The sequence below is a fragment of the Anser cygnoides genome, chromosome 16, assembly GCF_040182565.1.
Source record: "Anser cygnoides isolate HZ-2024a breed goose chromosome 16, Taihu_goose_T2T_genome, whole genome shotgun sequence".
NCBI classification, from domain to species: domain Eukaryota; kingdom Metazoa; phylum Chordata; class Aves; order Anseriformes; family Anatidae; genus Anser; species Anser cygnoides.
The window spans coordinates 15,535,850-15,551,180 of record NC_089888.1 but is presented as its reverse complement, the minus strand read 5'-3'; the positions used below and the strand labels follow the sequence as shown (position 1 = coordinate 15,551,180).

The 15,331-nt window shown below is 59.0% G+C and overlaps 1 protein-coding gene across 12 annotated transcripts in view; it reads right to left on the bottom strand.

The window, feature by feature from the left end:
* CHD6 (chromodomain helicase DNA binding protein 6) overlaps positions 1 to 15,331 on the bottom strand; it is a 90,450-nt gene that overhangs the window by 39,755 nt on the left and 35,364 nt on the right. For 8 of the 12 annotated variants that reach the window (XM_066978315.1, XM_066978309.1, XM_066978317.1 and 5 more), the window contains 9 exons: positions 11,059 to 11,561; positions 6,808 to 6,955; positions 6,195 to 6,344; positions 4,373 to 4,438; positions 3,903 to 3,961; positions 3,447 to 3,564; positions 2,177 to 2,263; positions 1,757 to 1,906; positions 1,330 to 1,451 (listed from right to left, as the gene is read on the bottom strand). In XM_066978315.1, coding sequence (XP_066834416.1) covers positions 1,330 to 1,451; positions 1,757 to 1,906; positions 2,177 to 2,263; positions 3,447 to 3,564; positions 3,903 to 3,961; positions 4,373 to 4,438; positions 6,195 to 6,344; positions 6,808 to 6,955; positions 11,059 to 11,528 — 1,370 coding nt within the window. In that variant the 5' untranslated portion in view covers positions 11,529 to 11,561. Of the gene's footprint in view, positions 1 to 1,329; positions 1,452 to 1,756; positions 1,907 to 2,176; positions 2,264 to 3,446; positions 3,565 to 3,902; positions 3,962 to 4,372; positions 4,439 to 6,194; positions 6,345 to 6,807; positions 6,956 to 11,058; positions 11,562 to 15,221; positions 15,247 to 15,331 lie in introns of those variants that run through there. The other 4 variants (XM_066978313.1, XM_066978314.1, XM_066978320.1 and 1 more) reach the window with 2 other exon arrangements.

The window sequence follows — 15,331 nt, the reverse complement described above, 5'->3', positions numbered from 1 at the left end:
CACAACTCTTTGGGCCCGGCTATCCAGCCAGTTTTTAACCCAACAAAGTGTACGCCAGTCCAAGCCACGAGCAGCCAGTTTCTTGAGGAGAATGCTGTGGGAAACGGTGTCAAAAGCCTTACTGAAATCAAGGTAGACCACATCCACGGCCTTTCCCTCATCCACTAAGCATGTCACTTTGTCAGAGAAGGAGATCAGGTTCGTCAAGCAGGACCTGCCTTTCATAAACCCATGCTGACTGGGCCTGATCGCCTGGTTGCCCTGCAAGTGCCGTGTGATGACACTCAAGATAATCTGCTCCATGAGCTTCCCTGGCACTGAGGTCAAACTGACAGGCCTATAGTTTCCCGGGTCAACCTTCCGGCCCTTCTTGTAGATGGGCGTCACATTTGCTAGCTGCCAGTTGACTGGGACCTTCCCCTGATAGCCAGGACTGCCGATAAATGATGGAAAGCGGCTTGGCCAGCTCCTCCGTCAGTTCTCTCAGTACCCTCGGGTGGATCCCATCCGGCCCCATCGACTTGCGTACATCCAAGTGCTGTAGCAGGTCGCCAACCATTTCCTCGTGGATTATGAGGGCCACATCCTGCTCCCCATCCCCTTCCACCAGCTCAGGGTTCCGGGTATCCAGATAACAACTGGTTTTGCCGCTAAATACTGAGGCAAAGAAGGCATTAAGCACCTCAGCCTTTTCCTCATTTCTTGTAACTAAGTTTCCCCCCGCATCCCTTAAAGGATGGAGATTCTCCTTAGTCCTCCTTTTTGTGTTGATGTATTTATAAAAACATTTTCTGTTATCTTTAACGGCAGTAGCCAGACTGAGCTCCAGATGAGCTTTGGCCCTTCTAATTTTGTCCCTGCACGGCCTCGCAACATCCTTATAGTCCCCCTGAGTGGCCCGCCCTCTTTTCCAAAGATTTGGAAATCTCTTTTTTCTCCTAAGCTCAAGCCACAATTCTCTGTGGCGTTAATAACACGCGTTATTTCTGCATTCCTGCCACAGGAATGGGTCACCCTCAGCCTGACCAATACCAAAAATCAGCTGTATTTTAGACCCATAGCTAAGCCTATACTATCTCCAGAACACATCAGCATTCACCAGGGAGAAACATTCCTAAATACTCAATTGCAAAGCTAACACAAACAAAATTTTTCTGGATGCCGCCTGTCAGCTCCAACACGGGCAGCTCTCAGCAGCTGCTGTCAGGCCCCTCCTTCTTGGTTCCTCCTCCTTGCTCCCCCAGCCCCACTGTTCTGCAACAGCACGTGCTGGGGCCCCACTGCCAATGGGACACCTCACAGGAGCCCAGGGCTCCAGCCCCTCCTCACCTGTTATACCAGTTAAAGAGCAGCCAGTTCATTCCTTCCAGCTGATATTCCCGCAGCTGGTTGCTGTTCTTATACTCCCGGGACTTCTCCAGTTTCTGCCAGGACTCAGATGCTGGGCGCTCCTAGGAAGAGAGAGCAGGACCAGGATCCATGGAGATGAAAAGACTACTGCCCAGTGTGGCCAGGCCCTGCTTCTGGGACTGCACACCAGGACAACACTTTAAAACTGCCAGTGACACTCAGAAGATTCACAGAGAGGTCTTGGCCTCTGGATCCCACCCACAGATCCCACTAACATCTCCAGAGGGGAGGATACTGGGCTTGCACTGAAATAGCAGGGACACAAAGGTCACCACTGCCGGGCCTTAAGAAAACACAGATAGTCCCTTCCTGCCCAGGGCAGTGAGCTGCCAGCTGGGTACGTTACCTCTGGGTACGTTACCATGTGCTTGATTTCTGGAGGGATCTGGAGGGCTTCAAACTCTTTAATCTTCCCTGGGTCAACATCTTCCTCCAGCTCCCAGGTGCTCTCCTCATAGGGCAGCGAGCACCACTTCACCAGGTAGTGAGTCACCTCCTGCAGCACACAGAGAGACTTGCAGACCAGTGCCGGGCTCACTCTGCTCAGCCCCAAGGTGCAGGCTGCAACTGAGACTGAATCACAGCAATACTCAGTGGCCTTTGAATCCCCCTTGTGCCAGGGGCCCCCCAGGAGTAGGGTTCAAGCTGTGCAAGGCTGGGAAGGCCTGGGGTTCGTCAGAGATGACATGTGATGGATGTGCTGGGTCCAGATCTCCTGCTGAGCTTCCCTCCCTCTGTGGGACAAGTGAGTGATGTAGCCACTCACCTCCCCGGTGTCAGGGTCTTTCGTGTGAGCCACCTCCAGAATTCGATCTACCTCCACGTAGTCCGGGTTGAACAAATCCTCATCAGGCTGTGAGATCAAAAAGAGAGGTAAATTCAAGGTGATCCCAGGATTAAACAGATGGTGGGTGCAAGAAAACAGCTGTGGGACATCTGTCCCCAGGATGCTGCTGGCTGCGCACAGCATACCAAGTGCCCATGGACACAGGTAGGTGACATCTGTCGCTGGGCATGGGGATGCAGGGAGCCTTGCAGAAGGCAAAGCCCTCACTTTAGAGCAGCTGCTGGCTCCATGCTGCCCTTGCTGGGAGGCAGGACTGTCTGTCCCAGCCCATCTGGCCCCGAGATACAAAGCCCTGAGCTGTGTGCTCCAGCTCATATACAGCACCCAGAGCTGTGACTGCCACAGACCGGAGCCACACATCGCACCACCGGGGTCTCTCCAGTTGTCCCCTCATACACCCCAGTCCTCTACAAGGACTTGTTCTCTCTTTCTGCTTCTCTCTCCCTCCCCACTTTCAGCTCAGCAGTCACCAGCACCAACTGCTCACGAGGCAAGGGCTCATCCTCACACCAAAAAAGCCTGGGGAGGATTGCGCTTTAGACTAGCAGTGGTCCTTTGGAGAGACACGTGTCTAGGGCTTGGGAATGAGAAACAAACAGGCTTCTACGTTCACAGCTCCCCAAGCCCCACTTAGTCACAGGAAAGAGCAGTTTTTCCTTGCTAAACTGTTAATGGTATGATGTGTTCCAACGCAGGAGTGAGAAATTTGACACACACACCCAGCTTTGTAACTACAGCCATGGAGAAATTTTCATAGCCTACTGGCCCAATTTACACTCCTAGGGGACAGCTTGAGGAGATCCAACAACTGTCTCTAGAGCAGCAAGATAGATTATAGAACACCTTCCATATTGAACACAATTAATCTGCTTACAGAGCAACGTAGGCAGGACCTGCCCTAAGCCCAAGTATTTATAGGTCTCTCTCCCGCAGCATCTCTGCTCCACCATGAGCAGGCACATTCCCCAAATGAACATAGAAAGCACCTTCAGCACTATGTGCTGCCCTCCCTCCCATTGAGCAAGACTTCCAGGGTTGGCAGTACCCAGCAAGTGACATCTGTCACCCTGCCTGTACCTCCTCTGGTGACACCAGGGTGTTCAGGGCACTGTCGTGGCTTGCTCAGCCAGAGCACTGGGCCCAGCTGTGCTGGGGAAGGCAGTGGCCACGCGCTGCACTCAGCTCTCACCTCTGTAAAAATATGCTTCATCTGAGCCTGCTTGTTCCGGAAGCGCTTTATCTTCTGGGATATCCTGGGATCCTTCTCCAGCTCCTCCAGAGTCGCCCATTTACAGTGCAGGTAGGAGCTGCAGAGGGAAAAAAAATCAACAAAATGTGACCAAAGAAGCCCTTGGGCAACAACCCCATCCACCATACAGACAAGCAGGAAGCTCCCAGCAACCCAGAGAACATCCAGCTCATGCCTCGCCATGTGGAGCCCCAAACTGAAGAAAGCCATGGCCAAGACTGAGCACTGCAGCTGCAGTGGCTTGCCTGCCCTGCACAGACTGGGCCTGGCTTGGGAGGGCAGCAGTAGCAAGGCAGGGATGCCAGGGCTGCAGCTGGGGCTGGGAGCACGCAGACCTCGCTCCGGCACACACAGTGTGCACCGCCGTGGCACAGAGGACCACAACACTGCACGTACAAGTTCCTGTACTTGACGTAGAACTCCTCCATCTCAAACGTCAGGCCGCCGGGGTGAGCCTGAAACCAAGGGAAGGAGAGTTAGTTAGTGGCACCCGGAGACCGTGCAGAAAATGGGGGGCAGGCACTTGGCGTGGCACCTGCCTCGCAGGCTGCGGCCCTGGAAAACACAGTGCAAAACCACCCTTGAGGATGAGGGGACTCGAACACCTTCTGGGGACCAAGACCAGGCCTGACTCCTCTCCAGAGGCTTTCTAGTGCCCAGGACAGGAGAGGCACCACACTACTCCCCAACCCAGAGGGATGATGCTCTGGGTACACCCCAGCAGCAACCTGCAGGAGCAGGTGTAAGGTATGGCATGGCAGCACGGACTGCTGCTGCCTCTCCCATGACTGATGAACAAAGGCAGCCAGGCCTCACCCCTCCTCTGCCCAGGGACCTTCAACCCCACTGGCAGCTTTGTCACTCACCTCCTTCTGCACCATCCTAGAAGCAAGGATCTTCTCGATGATATTGGCATCATCCTCAGGAGGCTCCTGGGGACAGTGGGAAGAGAGCAGTTTTCCTGGTCTCTGGCACCCTCAGAACATGGAGTGGCTGCTTGTCCTCTCCCAGCCCACCAGCCCAGAAAAGAGGAGGAAGCTTGGGAGCTTCTCCACTGAGACTGAAGGAAGGAAGGTCCCTGCCACCAGCAATCTCTGTTGCTGCCACCTGCCCTTGGCCAGGGTGCTTGGAGGGGGACAGGACCAGGGTGATGACATGGATGTGACTGGCAAAGTCTCCTGGCCTACTGGGGCAAGTGAGCAGGGCCAGAGATGGTGAGCGAAGGATGCTCCAGCCAGGGCCACGCACTTCGGCAGCCAGCACTGGGACAGGACAGCCTCCCTCCCTCTGTGGGCTTCGGGCCTGCCATGAAGAAATCCCCCCACGAAGCCACAGAGCTCTTCCACTGGCCACCTACGAGCTCCCGCTCCACAAACTCATGGTGGAGGTGGCCCTAACATCACCCTGCTCCCAGCCCCAAGACAGAAGGCACAAATGTGGCCATGCTTTGTGGCAGGAGCGGCCCCACAGAGCAGGCTGGCAGCTTTTGCAGCCTGCGGGCTGCTGGAGGAGCTGTGCACCGCCCCAGAGAGCTCCTGAGAAACACAGCCAGGATCCAGGGAGGAAAGCTGCAAGTCCAGGCCCTGGAGAGAGCAGCCCTGGGGCCTCAGCATTCCCATCCTGCCCCACCAGGTCAGTCCTGATACACAGCCAGGCCGGGCCGAGCCTGCTGGCAGGAGCCCAGCGCAGGCACGCGGCGCAGCCTGGCTGCCATGACACCAGCCTTCGTAACTCTGGAGCTGGGCACATCGAGGTGGACACCTGAGACTAAGTGCAAAGGAAAGCAGGCTGGCAGCGTGGACACCTGCCAAAGGCAAGCCATTCCCTCTGGCTGTTTTGAAAATCTCACTTGAAGGGAGCACTCCCAGGAGCCCAGCAGGGGCATGGCCCCGGGCAGCAGCGGAAGGGAAGGACAGCACGTCCTGAGGGTGCACAGCAGCCCTCTGGGCAAGGCTGGGGGCATCAGGCCAGGAGCCATTTACTGGCTCAGCAACAGATCTGGCTAATATCCACACCGAAGCCTTATTAGAAGGGGATTAGAGAGGGCCACAAGAACACCATGAAAACAATTAGTGACCATTATTAATATCTGGCAGCTTTGTGGGTGACCACGGAGAGGCAGTGAGCTGCAGGTATCTGGAACGCAGAGCTACAGGAGTGAGGAATGAGCTCAGTGTGCAGAGGAGGTGGGGCAGTGATGCCCAAACTGCAGTGACTCCAGCTGGTCCCTGCCCGCAGAGCAGGCTGGCTGGCAGGTTGGCTACACTCAGAGGGACTGATGGAGGGTAGCACTATGGGCAGTAAATGATGCCCTGGCACCTACAAAGACCTTGGCTGGCATAGCCGAAATACTAGGTTAACTTCATGGGCAAGAGCTACAGGGACAGGATCCAAAGGTGGGCATGGGCAGAGGGTTGGTCATGCATTCAAGGACATCTCCAGCTACATGACATGTCCTAGAGGCTTTAGCCTCCCAGCAGGAGGGGGGAGGTTGGACCTGCATGACCCTTACTTATCCCTCTTTGCACTCAGACTCCCTGCAGAACCAGCTGGCACGCTCCTGGACACATGCACTCCCACCCCATCCTTGTACTGGGATCCTACACTTCCTTGAACCTCACAGTGACACCCTGGGGATGTCCTGAGATGCAGAAAGCCCCACCACCCCAGCCCCAACTCCAGCCCTACCTCTGCCTGCCATGCCAGAGTGGAGGCGGAGAGCGCAGAGGTTCTCCCAGCTCCCAGCACGGCTATTGTCTCACCGTCATCATCCACCACCTTGAAATCCAGGTCCTCGTTGTATTTCCTCCTCTTCACCTGCCGGCCAGAGCGGCGTTTCTGTGTATGGGATGAAAGAGGCGGTCACGGGGGAGATGGGCAGCCCAGGTACCCCCCTTGCCTGGTGCGGGGATGGGAACTGGAGGAGAGAAAGCCCCATGGCTGCCTGATCTCCATTTCCCCCCCTGTGCTGGTGGGGTGGAGGTGGTGGGACAAACAGGCTACCATCAGATGTAAGCCCCTGCACTGCTGCAGAGGTAGAGCAGCTTCCATCACTGCTGTGCCAAGGCCTCTGTCAGTGCTTTGGAACAGAGCATGACCTGCACAGCTCTGCGGGCCCCAAGGCCAAAGGCAGAGGAGCCCTGCAGGGCCACGCAGCTCCTGCGGTGCCCATCAGCCTCCCTGGGCTGTCCCGGGAAAGGGGCGCTGCAAGAAGACACAGCGGACAAGGCCGCCTCCTGGTGCCCAGCTCTTCTCCCACTAGGATGCAGGCAGGATTTCCCCAGCCAGCAGCCAGCCATACCTGGCTGTCAGCCGACTCCACAGACTCCTCTGGGCTCTGCACGGACGGGCTCAGGAGATCCTGATCCAACTCCAAAGTGTCCACTGGGATCTCATTTTTCCTCTTCCCTTTCTTCTTCTTCTCCACGGGGGTAGGCCCCTGTTCCTTGCTGCCAGGACAGACTGACAGTTAGACCGTGCTCCTTGCTACCAGGACAGGCTGGCAACCGGGCACTGCTCTGGGGATCCTGGGGGAGAGCCAGCAACCAGCCGTGCTGGGCTCTGCTCCGGGCCCTTCTTCCCACCTTGTCACACAAATGTCAGCACAAGGCTCCTGGGCCTCCCTCAGCACAGGGCGAGCCCTTCCTCACACCACCAAGTCTCCACGTGACGGCAGAGCACGGAACCTCTGCGCCTCTGCACAAGCTGGGAGGCCAAGGCAGGTACCCACGTCCTGCTCAGGTGCAAGGATGACCTCCCCACCGCCAAGCAAGGTCTTTACCACTCAGCCCCAACAAGCCAGGGCAACGAGGTGCCTCCTCCGAGCTCTCATCACACGACCTGTGCTGCTGACAGTTGGAAATCCTGTTCAGCAGGCGACCCACGTCCTGGCACACGAGAGCCAGACCTACCCCAGCCCAGGGAGACCCAGCCACCCCCGGGGTGGGATCCATGTGTGCTGCAGCACCCTGCCAGACACTGCCAGGCTTCCAGGCAGATGTTGCTCCAGCTCGTGGCTTGTCTCCCGGAGCCACAGCACCAAGCCCCGCCTGAGACGGCAGCAGAGCGAACGCTGGCCTGTGCCTGGAGCCTGAGGGCATCACAGACACAGGAGGAACACAAGTCCCAGACACCCGGCTGTGAAACGTGTCACCACTGTGTCACCACGGCTCCCCGCGGACACACAGGAAGGCTCTGCCACATCAGGCAACTGCCCTCAGCGCTCAAGCCACAGGCCAGGCCGAGGCACAGCCACGGAGGGGACGTGGGCCCCGCTCCCAATGAGTCCCAACACCTCCCTGCAGACACAACGTGCCAACAAGGGTCACTGCCCCAGGCCACCCGGCCACCCCCAGGCACCCGGCATGCCCCAGCCAGAGCCACAGCCAGACTGTGGCAGGGAATGTGCCCAGGAAGCGCCGGGGTCAGAAACGCTCACTCCCAACACCACACCCGTCCTTACCCGCTGCAGCAAACACTGCTAAGGGCAACATTTCAAAGAGCTGGTGCCTGCCCCCGGGCTGAGCGAGGAGCCCGGGGAGCGGAGCTTCCCTTCCGCGCTCACCGTCAGCCCTGTGGTTCATCCCCTCCACTTCCAGGGCTTGCACAGCCGCAGAGGAACAGTTGGTTTCAAAACCATGCCTAGGTCTCAGCCCCCTTTCACGAGACAATCACTGCTTGTCTGGGACTCGCAGAAGCCAAGCAGTTAAAACTCTGCTGTTCAGGCCAAGAACGACCTGGCCGTGTAGCAGCGATTCAATTAGAGGCCCTGAAAATGCACTGAGAGTATTGCTTCCACCGAGCAATAACTCCCAAGATATTGATTTGTAAGTCACAATTAACAACTGCTTCATTCATGAGCCAGTAGTTGGCTATGATTAGAAACAATTTAGAAGAAATTATGCCACCATTATCTGCCACTTAGAGGACTCCCAGCAATCATTCCATTTGCACGGAGCACCCACCCCGCCTGCTGCTTGCCTGCCGTGAGCCTCTCCTGCCACCCAGCCCCACGTCCCCGGCCCTCCCCGCGGCTGGCAGCAGGCTCCTCCGCGACGCCGGCGGCTGTCTGCACCCAGCGGCTCCTACTGCGGGTGGCTTTGCCGGCTGTTGAACCCAAGGCCAAGGCAACCATCCAAGGAAAGGCTCGACAAGGGGTTGCGGAGGGGCAACGCTGCCAGGAGGAGCTGAGGACCGGGCAGGAGCGGACCTCGCTCCTCCTGGAGGGTGCAGATGGGTGGGAGGAGGCACCCTCAGCTCAGGCTCAGCTGGGAAAGAGGAAGCACAGAGCTTTGTGGCACCCCCACACTCCTGCACACAGTTTCTTGTGGCTGGACGATGTGTTACCGAGTTACTTCAGTTGGGATTTTTTTGCGCTGAGCAACCTCTTCGCCAAGGCTTCTCACATTGTCCCCAGGCACCTCACCCGGCCCTGGCACACGCAGGTCCACCTTGGCCCTCCCCTGCCCCCAGGCCCTGACTTGCCTTTTGCAGCAGGGACCGGGGCCCCCGGGTCTGCAGCTAGGGCCACCCCCCCACCCCTAGCCAACCAGTTTGGTGCCCCAGTGGGCAGGTCACGCTGTCACGGTCTGCTCCGAGCACTGTGAAAGCACGGGTGGCAGCCAAGGGACCTCCCATGTGGCAACAAGCTCCTGGACAGCAACCGTGAGTGCCTCCAGGAGCCCAGGCCTCCAAGGTCTGCTCTTCCCCACACTTCGCCTGCATTGGCTTTTCTGAAAGCTCCCACTGCAGGGGTGGACGCGTGTGAACTGCCCACACGGCAGTTTCTTACCGGTGGAGCGGAGGCGGCATTGGGATGCCAGCTGCATCCCTCCTCCCTGGCAAAGGTAGAAGCAAGCTGCCTTCAGGGCCTGCGGTTCAGCCTCCTGCCGGGCAAGGCCACAGCAGCCCCGTGCGCCGGGCACGAGGCCAGGCTGGGCTCAAGGCCAAGCTGGGGGCTCTGGGAGAGCCACGGGAAGGGGTGACCACACAGCCTGCCTGGCCACAGGCCGTATGGGCCAGACAGAAATCCTGCTTTTTGGGAGCAGGGAGGGGTAAGAGCAGGCGCTGACCCTGCAGGGATGGCACAGCCACGTGTTGCTCCGGGACTGAGCCTGCAGTTTGCGCTTGCCAGGAATCCTTCAGGTGCCCGGCGCTGCCTTTGCACGTGCCTCATCCTTCCCTTCCTTGCCCGCAGCCCCTCTCCTTCCCCCTCTGCTCCAGCCCAGCTCCCCCCAGGGACAAAGCGCCCAGCTCCGTCCCTGCCGAGCTCCCCAGTGTGGGAGCTTTGCTGCCCCGTACCAGCACACACCGAGCAGCACTAGCAGGAGCCCCGGGCACAACTGTCCCAGTGCAGGCTCTGTGGCCCTGGCCTCTCTGGGATCCAGCCGCCAGCAAGCCCCAAAGGAGACGGACCCCCTGGGGCAGGGGCAGACGTGGGGCTTGTGCCGCTCTGCACACAGGCAGCCGCAGGGGGGGAGGCGGGCGGGTGGATTCAGCCCGTTCTGGTGACCATTTCCAAAAAAGTTCCTTCGAGAAGCTCTACCAAACTGACGTTTTCCAACAAAGAACGGTTTTGCTGAAAAATTCCCAGCTGGATCCTGTACTCGTCACATTCACGATACAAATACATTCGTCCTATGGGTTATTTACAGCACAGGAGGCCGGCCCAGCTCCAATCGATAGGCCTGCTTTTTACAGGACTCTCCAAAACATTTATTCTTGCCAGTCCACAACAGTAAATCAAGCGATGCTGGTGCTGTTGACACCTGCTCTGCTATCTGCATACATTCCCAATTAAGAAGAAATTGGAGCTAAGAAATCAGAGCTCCTTTTCTGGCCAATCAGCCCGTTAATTAATAGGATGAGGAATTACCAGAGGCTGTGGCATTCAGCTGCGCAGTACGAGCGAACCCTTAGGCCTGCCAGCTGCAGCTCTGCTACGAGCCTACAGCTGCAGCTGGGGGCCAGCTCCTGTCTCCCCAGCAGGCAGGCAGCAGCCGCTGGGCTTCTCCCCCTGCCCCCAGACACAGCACCGCGGCTGCACAGCAGGGACGGGTCCCAGACCCGTGGGAGGGAGAGGGGACGGTTTGTGCTCCACCATCCTCCCACAGCTGACCCAATGGCCTCTGGGCTGCATGGGGAGCGCAGTGCCCTTGCTGACAAGGTAAGGTGAGGTTGGCTCTCACTCACATATCCTCTTCCCGGGCCCCAAAACAGATGCAACAGGCCCTCTGTCACACAGCGCCTTGCTGTGCTTCTGAGATACCTCCCTAAGGTCTCCCTGTCCTCCAGGACACTTGGCACAAAGGCCAGGCCAAGGGGAGGCCAAGACTCTTCTGCTGGACAGGGCACCGCTGACCCTGTGGTCTCACAGGTTCTCATCCCCAGAACAGCACCTGCCCGACCTGTCTCTGCATGGCCAGAGAGCTCACCTGGCCTCCAGACCCGTGCGCACCTCGGCAGGAGGAGCCCGCATGCCCCGCACGAGCTGCCATATGGCGGCTGAGCCCCAGCTGCACCGGCACAGAGACAAGGTCACGCCAGCACCCACCTGCTCTTCTTGGGTCTTGCTCTGGAGGCAGGCTCAGAGCCGCTCTTCTTGTCTTTAGGTTCCTTAGGGGCTTTGGGTTCCCGAGGTTTCCGGGGCTTCTTGGCCACCTCCCTCTGTTTGGGCTCCTTCTGCTTCTTGGGCTCCTTGGCCTTTTTAGGCTCTTTTGGTTCTTTAGGCTCTCTTCTCCTCTTTGGTTTCACCTCCACAGCTGCTTTTTCTCCCCCTTCCTGTTCTCCCTGATCCTTTTTCTTCCGTTTCTTTTTCACCCCCGTGCCTACGCCCCCAGTGTCCTGCATCCCGTTCTGGGCACTTGGCCGCTTCTGGGGAGCTCCGTTGGGCTCCTCCTCGGGGCACTGGCGCTGGCTGCCCACGTCCGCGGCCGTCACCTGGTGGGGCACCTCGTCCTGCTCCTCGCTGCTGGCAAAGGGGTCCTGCGCCTTGCACTCCCAGGTGTCCGAGGCATCCGACATTGGGGAGCGGCTCAGCACTTTTAAGCTCGACAGCTGCAGAGAGAACAGAAACGCGGTGTGTGAAGCAAACGCCACATAGAGAAACAGCAGGCGTTTGCAGAGGCTGCTGGAATACAGCCCCGGCAAGGCCCCACGTGCCGGGAGTGTGAGCCACGTCCCTTGATGTACAGGGGACCCTTGCTGAGGCCTAACGGGCACCCCATGCAGACACGGTTCAGAGGGCAGGACCCCCTGTCCCTGCCTGACAAAGGCTGCCTGGTTCCCCCCTGGCCCACAGAGGTGCAGGGACAAGGCGGCTGGCACCTCTCCTCTGCCCCCAAGCACAGCCCCAGCTTTGGTCGCACCCTCCAGCACCTTACTCTGCCGAGACCCCGAGTGACCCCCGCGCTCAGGCCGCCTCCTGCCCCTCGCCCCGAGCTCGGACAGGAGCGCGGGGTTAGCGCGGTGCCTCTCCCAGGGGCTGCTCGGTACCTGGGCCCCCCAGACCCGAACAGCAGAGCTGCTCTCCCTGTTCTTCCTCCATTTCCTACACGTTTTCCAGCAGCGACACCAGCTCCTCTTGAGCACCTGGAACGGTGGGGCTGGTACGGGGCAGCCCAAGGAAGGGAAGGCTTCACTCCTCCTCCTAACAAGGGCTGAGCTGAGAACAGCATGCTGCCACGGCCATCCCCCGCCCAGGGCTTTGCACCGGGATGGCAGATCAGCACTGACCAAATCCAGCAGCGCAGCCTGGGTTGGGAAGCTGCTTGTCCACGTGGCGTTCGGTGGCCGTCCTGTCCCACCACGTGGGGGCCTTTCCTCGGGGAGAGGCTGCTCCAGAGGGCATGGCCAGCCCCCTGCTCCCCGGCCAAGGCTCATACCAGTGGGTACGCAGACTTCTTGTGAAAACTAAAACGCGGTGGGTGGTAACAGCTTTTTGCCGTAAGACACAGAAGCGCCTTATTTCTCCCCCAAGGGCCGATCCCGCTGCATCTCGCGGCCGCTGTGTGCCAGGGGCAGAGCCTGGGAGCCGTGGGCTGGGCTCTCCTGGCACCCCGAGCCCTGCCCGCCCCGTGCCAGCACGGCTGTTCCCCTTCACCAGCCGCTTCCCTGGGCTGAAGGCAAGGGGCTGGCCCTGGGACTCCCAGCGTCATTCGGCTCCTCAGATACTGCAGAGCTGCCTGAGCATGTAAATATTTATGTCCTACGGGCTGAGGACTAGATCCCATTCATGGAGGTCCAAGCGCAGGGCACTCTGCACAATCCCCTTTCTAATTGGAATTAGACAGAAGCCTTACGCGGAACAGCCGGCGTTCGGTGCCGGCTGGGCAGGCTGCGCTGGCCTTTCCGTCCACGTGCAGCTGCCCCCGGTGCCCTGCCCCGATCCTGCTGCCGGGCTGCTCCAGCGAGCTGGCCGCAGAGTGCCACTGCCCACGTGGACAGAGTGCCCCCAGGCAACTGAGAGGAACCCATTTCGTGTAGGCAGAAAAACAGCACTGCAGATGCCGCCTCCGAGCCCATGGGCTAAGCAACAGGGTCAGCCCCAGCCGCAGCCTTTGTGTTTCTCAGATCTTGCTAGCTGCTCGAGCACAGGATCAGCTGGAACAATTTACTGGATCAGCTAAAAAGCTTGCAGACCCCCACAAGGCTGGATCTCCTTTTGCTTCTACGCTGCACTGCAGTCAAGTGCAGATACCAGGCAAAAAGCAAACCTTCAGCATCCTAGCATGGCAGGAGTATGACCCACTCCTTCCTGGCCCCAGCTTGTAGCTCGAGTCTCACAAGGCGCTGCTGGCTTGCAGGCAGACCTCCCAAGAGGAACAGGGCTGCAGACAGCAATTTTGGTGCCATCCGGCAGCAGCGACGCCATCCCCTGCTCACCGCCGGGGCTGCAGCAGGCACGGTGCCGAGCACCTGGAGCAGCTCGGTCCCTGACAGCCCGTCCCGGGGGCACTGAGGCACGGCAGCCAGCCACGGGAAGGGGGTCCCTCTCGTCGTGTGCACCAGCTCATCCCAGAAAATCAGTGCTCCCCGCTGCCTGCCTGGACAGCTGGGAGACTTGCACGCTGGCTGCGGGCTTCTTCCGCAGCGGCCGGCACCTCTCCCGGCACTGAGCAGAAGCCCTGGAGATGAGCACACATGCTCCAGGCCAGGGGAACGTGGGCACACCCACAACAGCAAACGCTCTTGCTTCTGGCAGCCCCAGCAGACACGATTGCTGCAGGCAGAGCTGCATGGACCGTGCTGCTGCTGTGGTCATGTCCTGCCAGGCAGATGCAGCCTCTGGACAGGAGAGGGACTGATGTCAGCATTCAGAAGGGAGCACCCAAACTGGCTGACGGTTTCCACCACTGCATGCTGGCCAATGTCTCCAGAGGTCCCTCCGGCCCTGCTGAAAGCCAGGATCTGCAGCTCTGACCCAGGCTGTGGGGCCACAGCTGGTCCTGCTCCTGGCATCGTCCGCGAGCCCCAGGGCCTCGGGCCACACCTCACATGTGGGCTGAGAAAGCTGGCAGCAGAGCAGGCCTCCAGCTGTGACCTACTTCGTGGGTCCGGTCTGTGCTTGCGCTGTGCTGCTTCAGCAGATCAGACCAGGCTCTTGGGTGACTGCTCGCAAAGACGTCCCCGACTGCCACAAACAGTGCTGCAATAGGAAGCTGAGTGCTGTCAGAAATTCTGTGACATCGCAAGCACACCACAGGACCTCTCCTCTCCTCCTGCAACGCCGCTGGGCAGCCAGCAGCCCCTTCGCCTCCGAGCGAGCCCACTGCAGCGGGGCTGCAGCACCCCCGAGGCAGCGCTGCAGCAGGCTCCAGGTCCAGCAAAGCCAGCGCTCGCCTCGGGACACCCTGTGGGCATCAGCTGCCAAAGCCTGCCGGGATGGGTCAAAGCTGAGTTTTGGGACAAGTCAGCAGCGCTTGCCTGCAGCTAGAAGAGCCCGAAGCTGCCCTGCCATGAAAGGGACGTCGAACACCAGCGTGTGGGACTGAACAGCTCCTGGCTCACACAGGCAGCAGCTGAAAAGGGGGTACCAAAATGAGGCACCTCCACACCGCCTGAGCAAGGACTGCCAGCCCCTGACGCCCTTTTGCACCTAATCCTAGCCCTAACCTGCTTGGTTTGTCCCGAGGACAGAAGGCTCCATGTCACGCTGCTACAAGCCTATGGCAAGCTCTTGCTGTCCACGTGGGACTGCGGTGCCAAGTACTCATTTGTGGTCGGCCTGGCGCACTGGGGAGAGCTAGGGACAGGCTTTTCCTACTTCCCCTTGATGAGGTTCAGTTTATCCTGGTTTCTCTTCAACACAAGTCAACAGGAAAAGCCTGGGAAAGCAGAACAAATGTTATCTGTGCTCCTGCGTGGCTTCAAAGCACATTTGCAGCTTGCCTACCACAGCCTTTGCAGCTCCCAAGAGCACGCTGTGACCGTGGGCTCCAACACACGTGGTGGCGTTCAGTACTACCGACTGATAAGATGCGGGGAAAAAAACACGCTCATTTTGTTTTGATCCTGCTGCCCTCCTAAGTGGCTTCTAATTCCCAAGATGTGATTATAAAGAAGCATTTCCTCACCACCCTCTGCCCCATTCCCTGTTTTGTCATCCTCCACCGCATCTTTCCTCTGCAGAGCTCTCTCTGCCCAGCGCAGGTGCCAAGCAACCCTCTCCTCGAACAGAAGCACAAGCTGCTCCACCTCTCAGACCACCTGCCTTACCCTTCTCCGTGCCTCTTCTAACCCCACTGGGCTTGGGGTGGCAGCAGGGAAGCACTCAGTATCGGAGGTACCACACAGCAGCAGGAGGATTTCTGCTCCGTTGTCTCTCC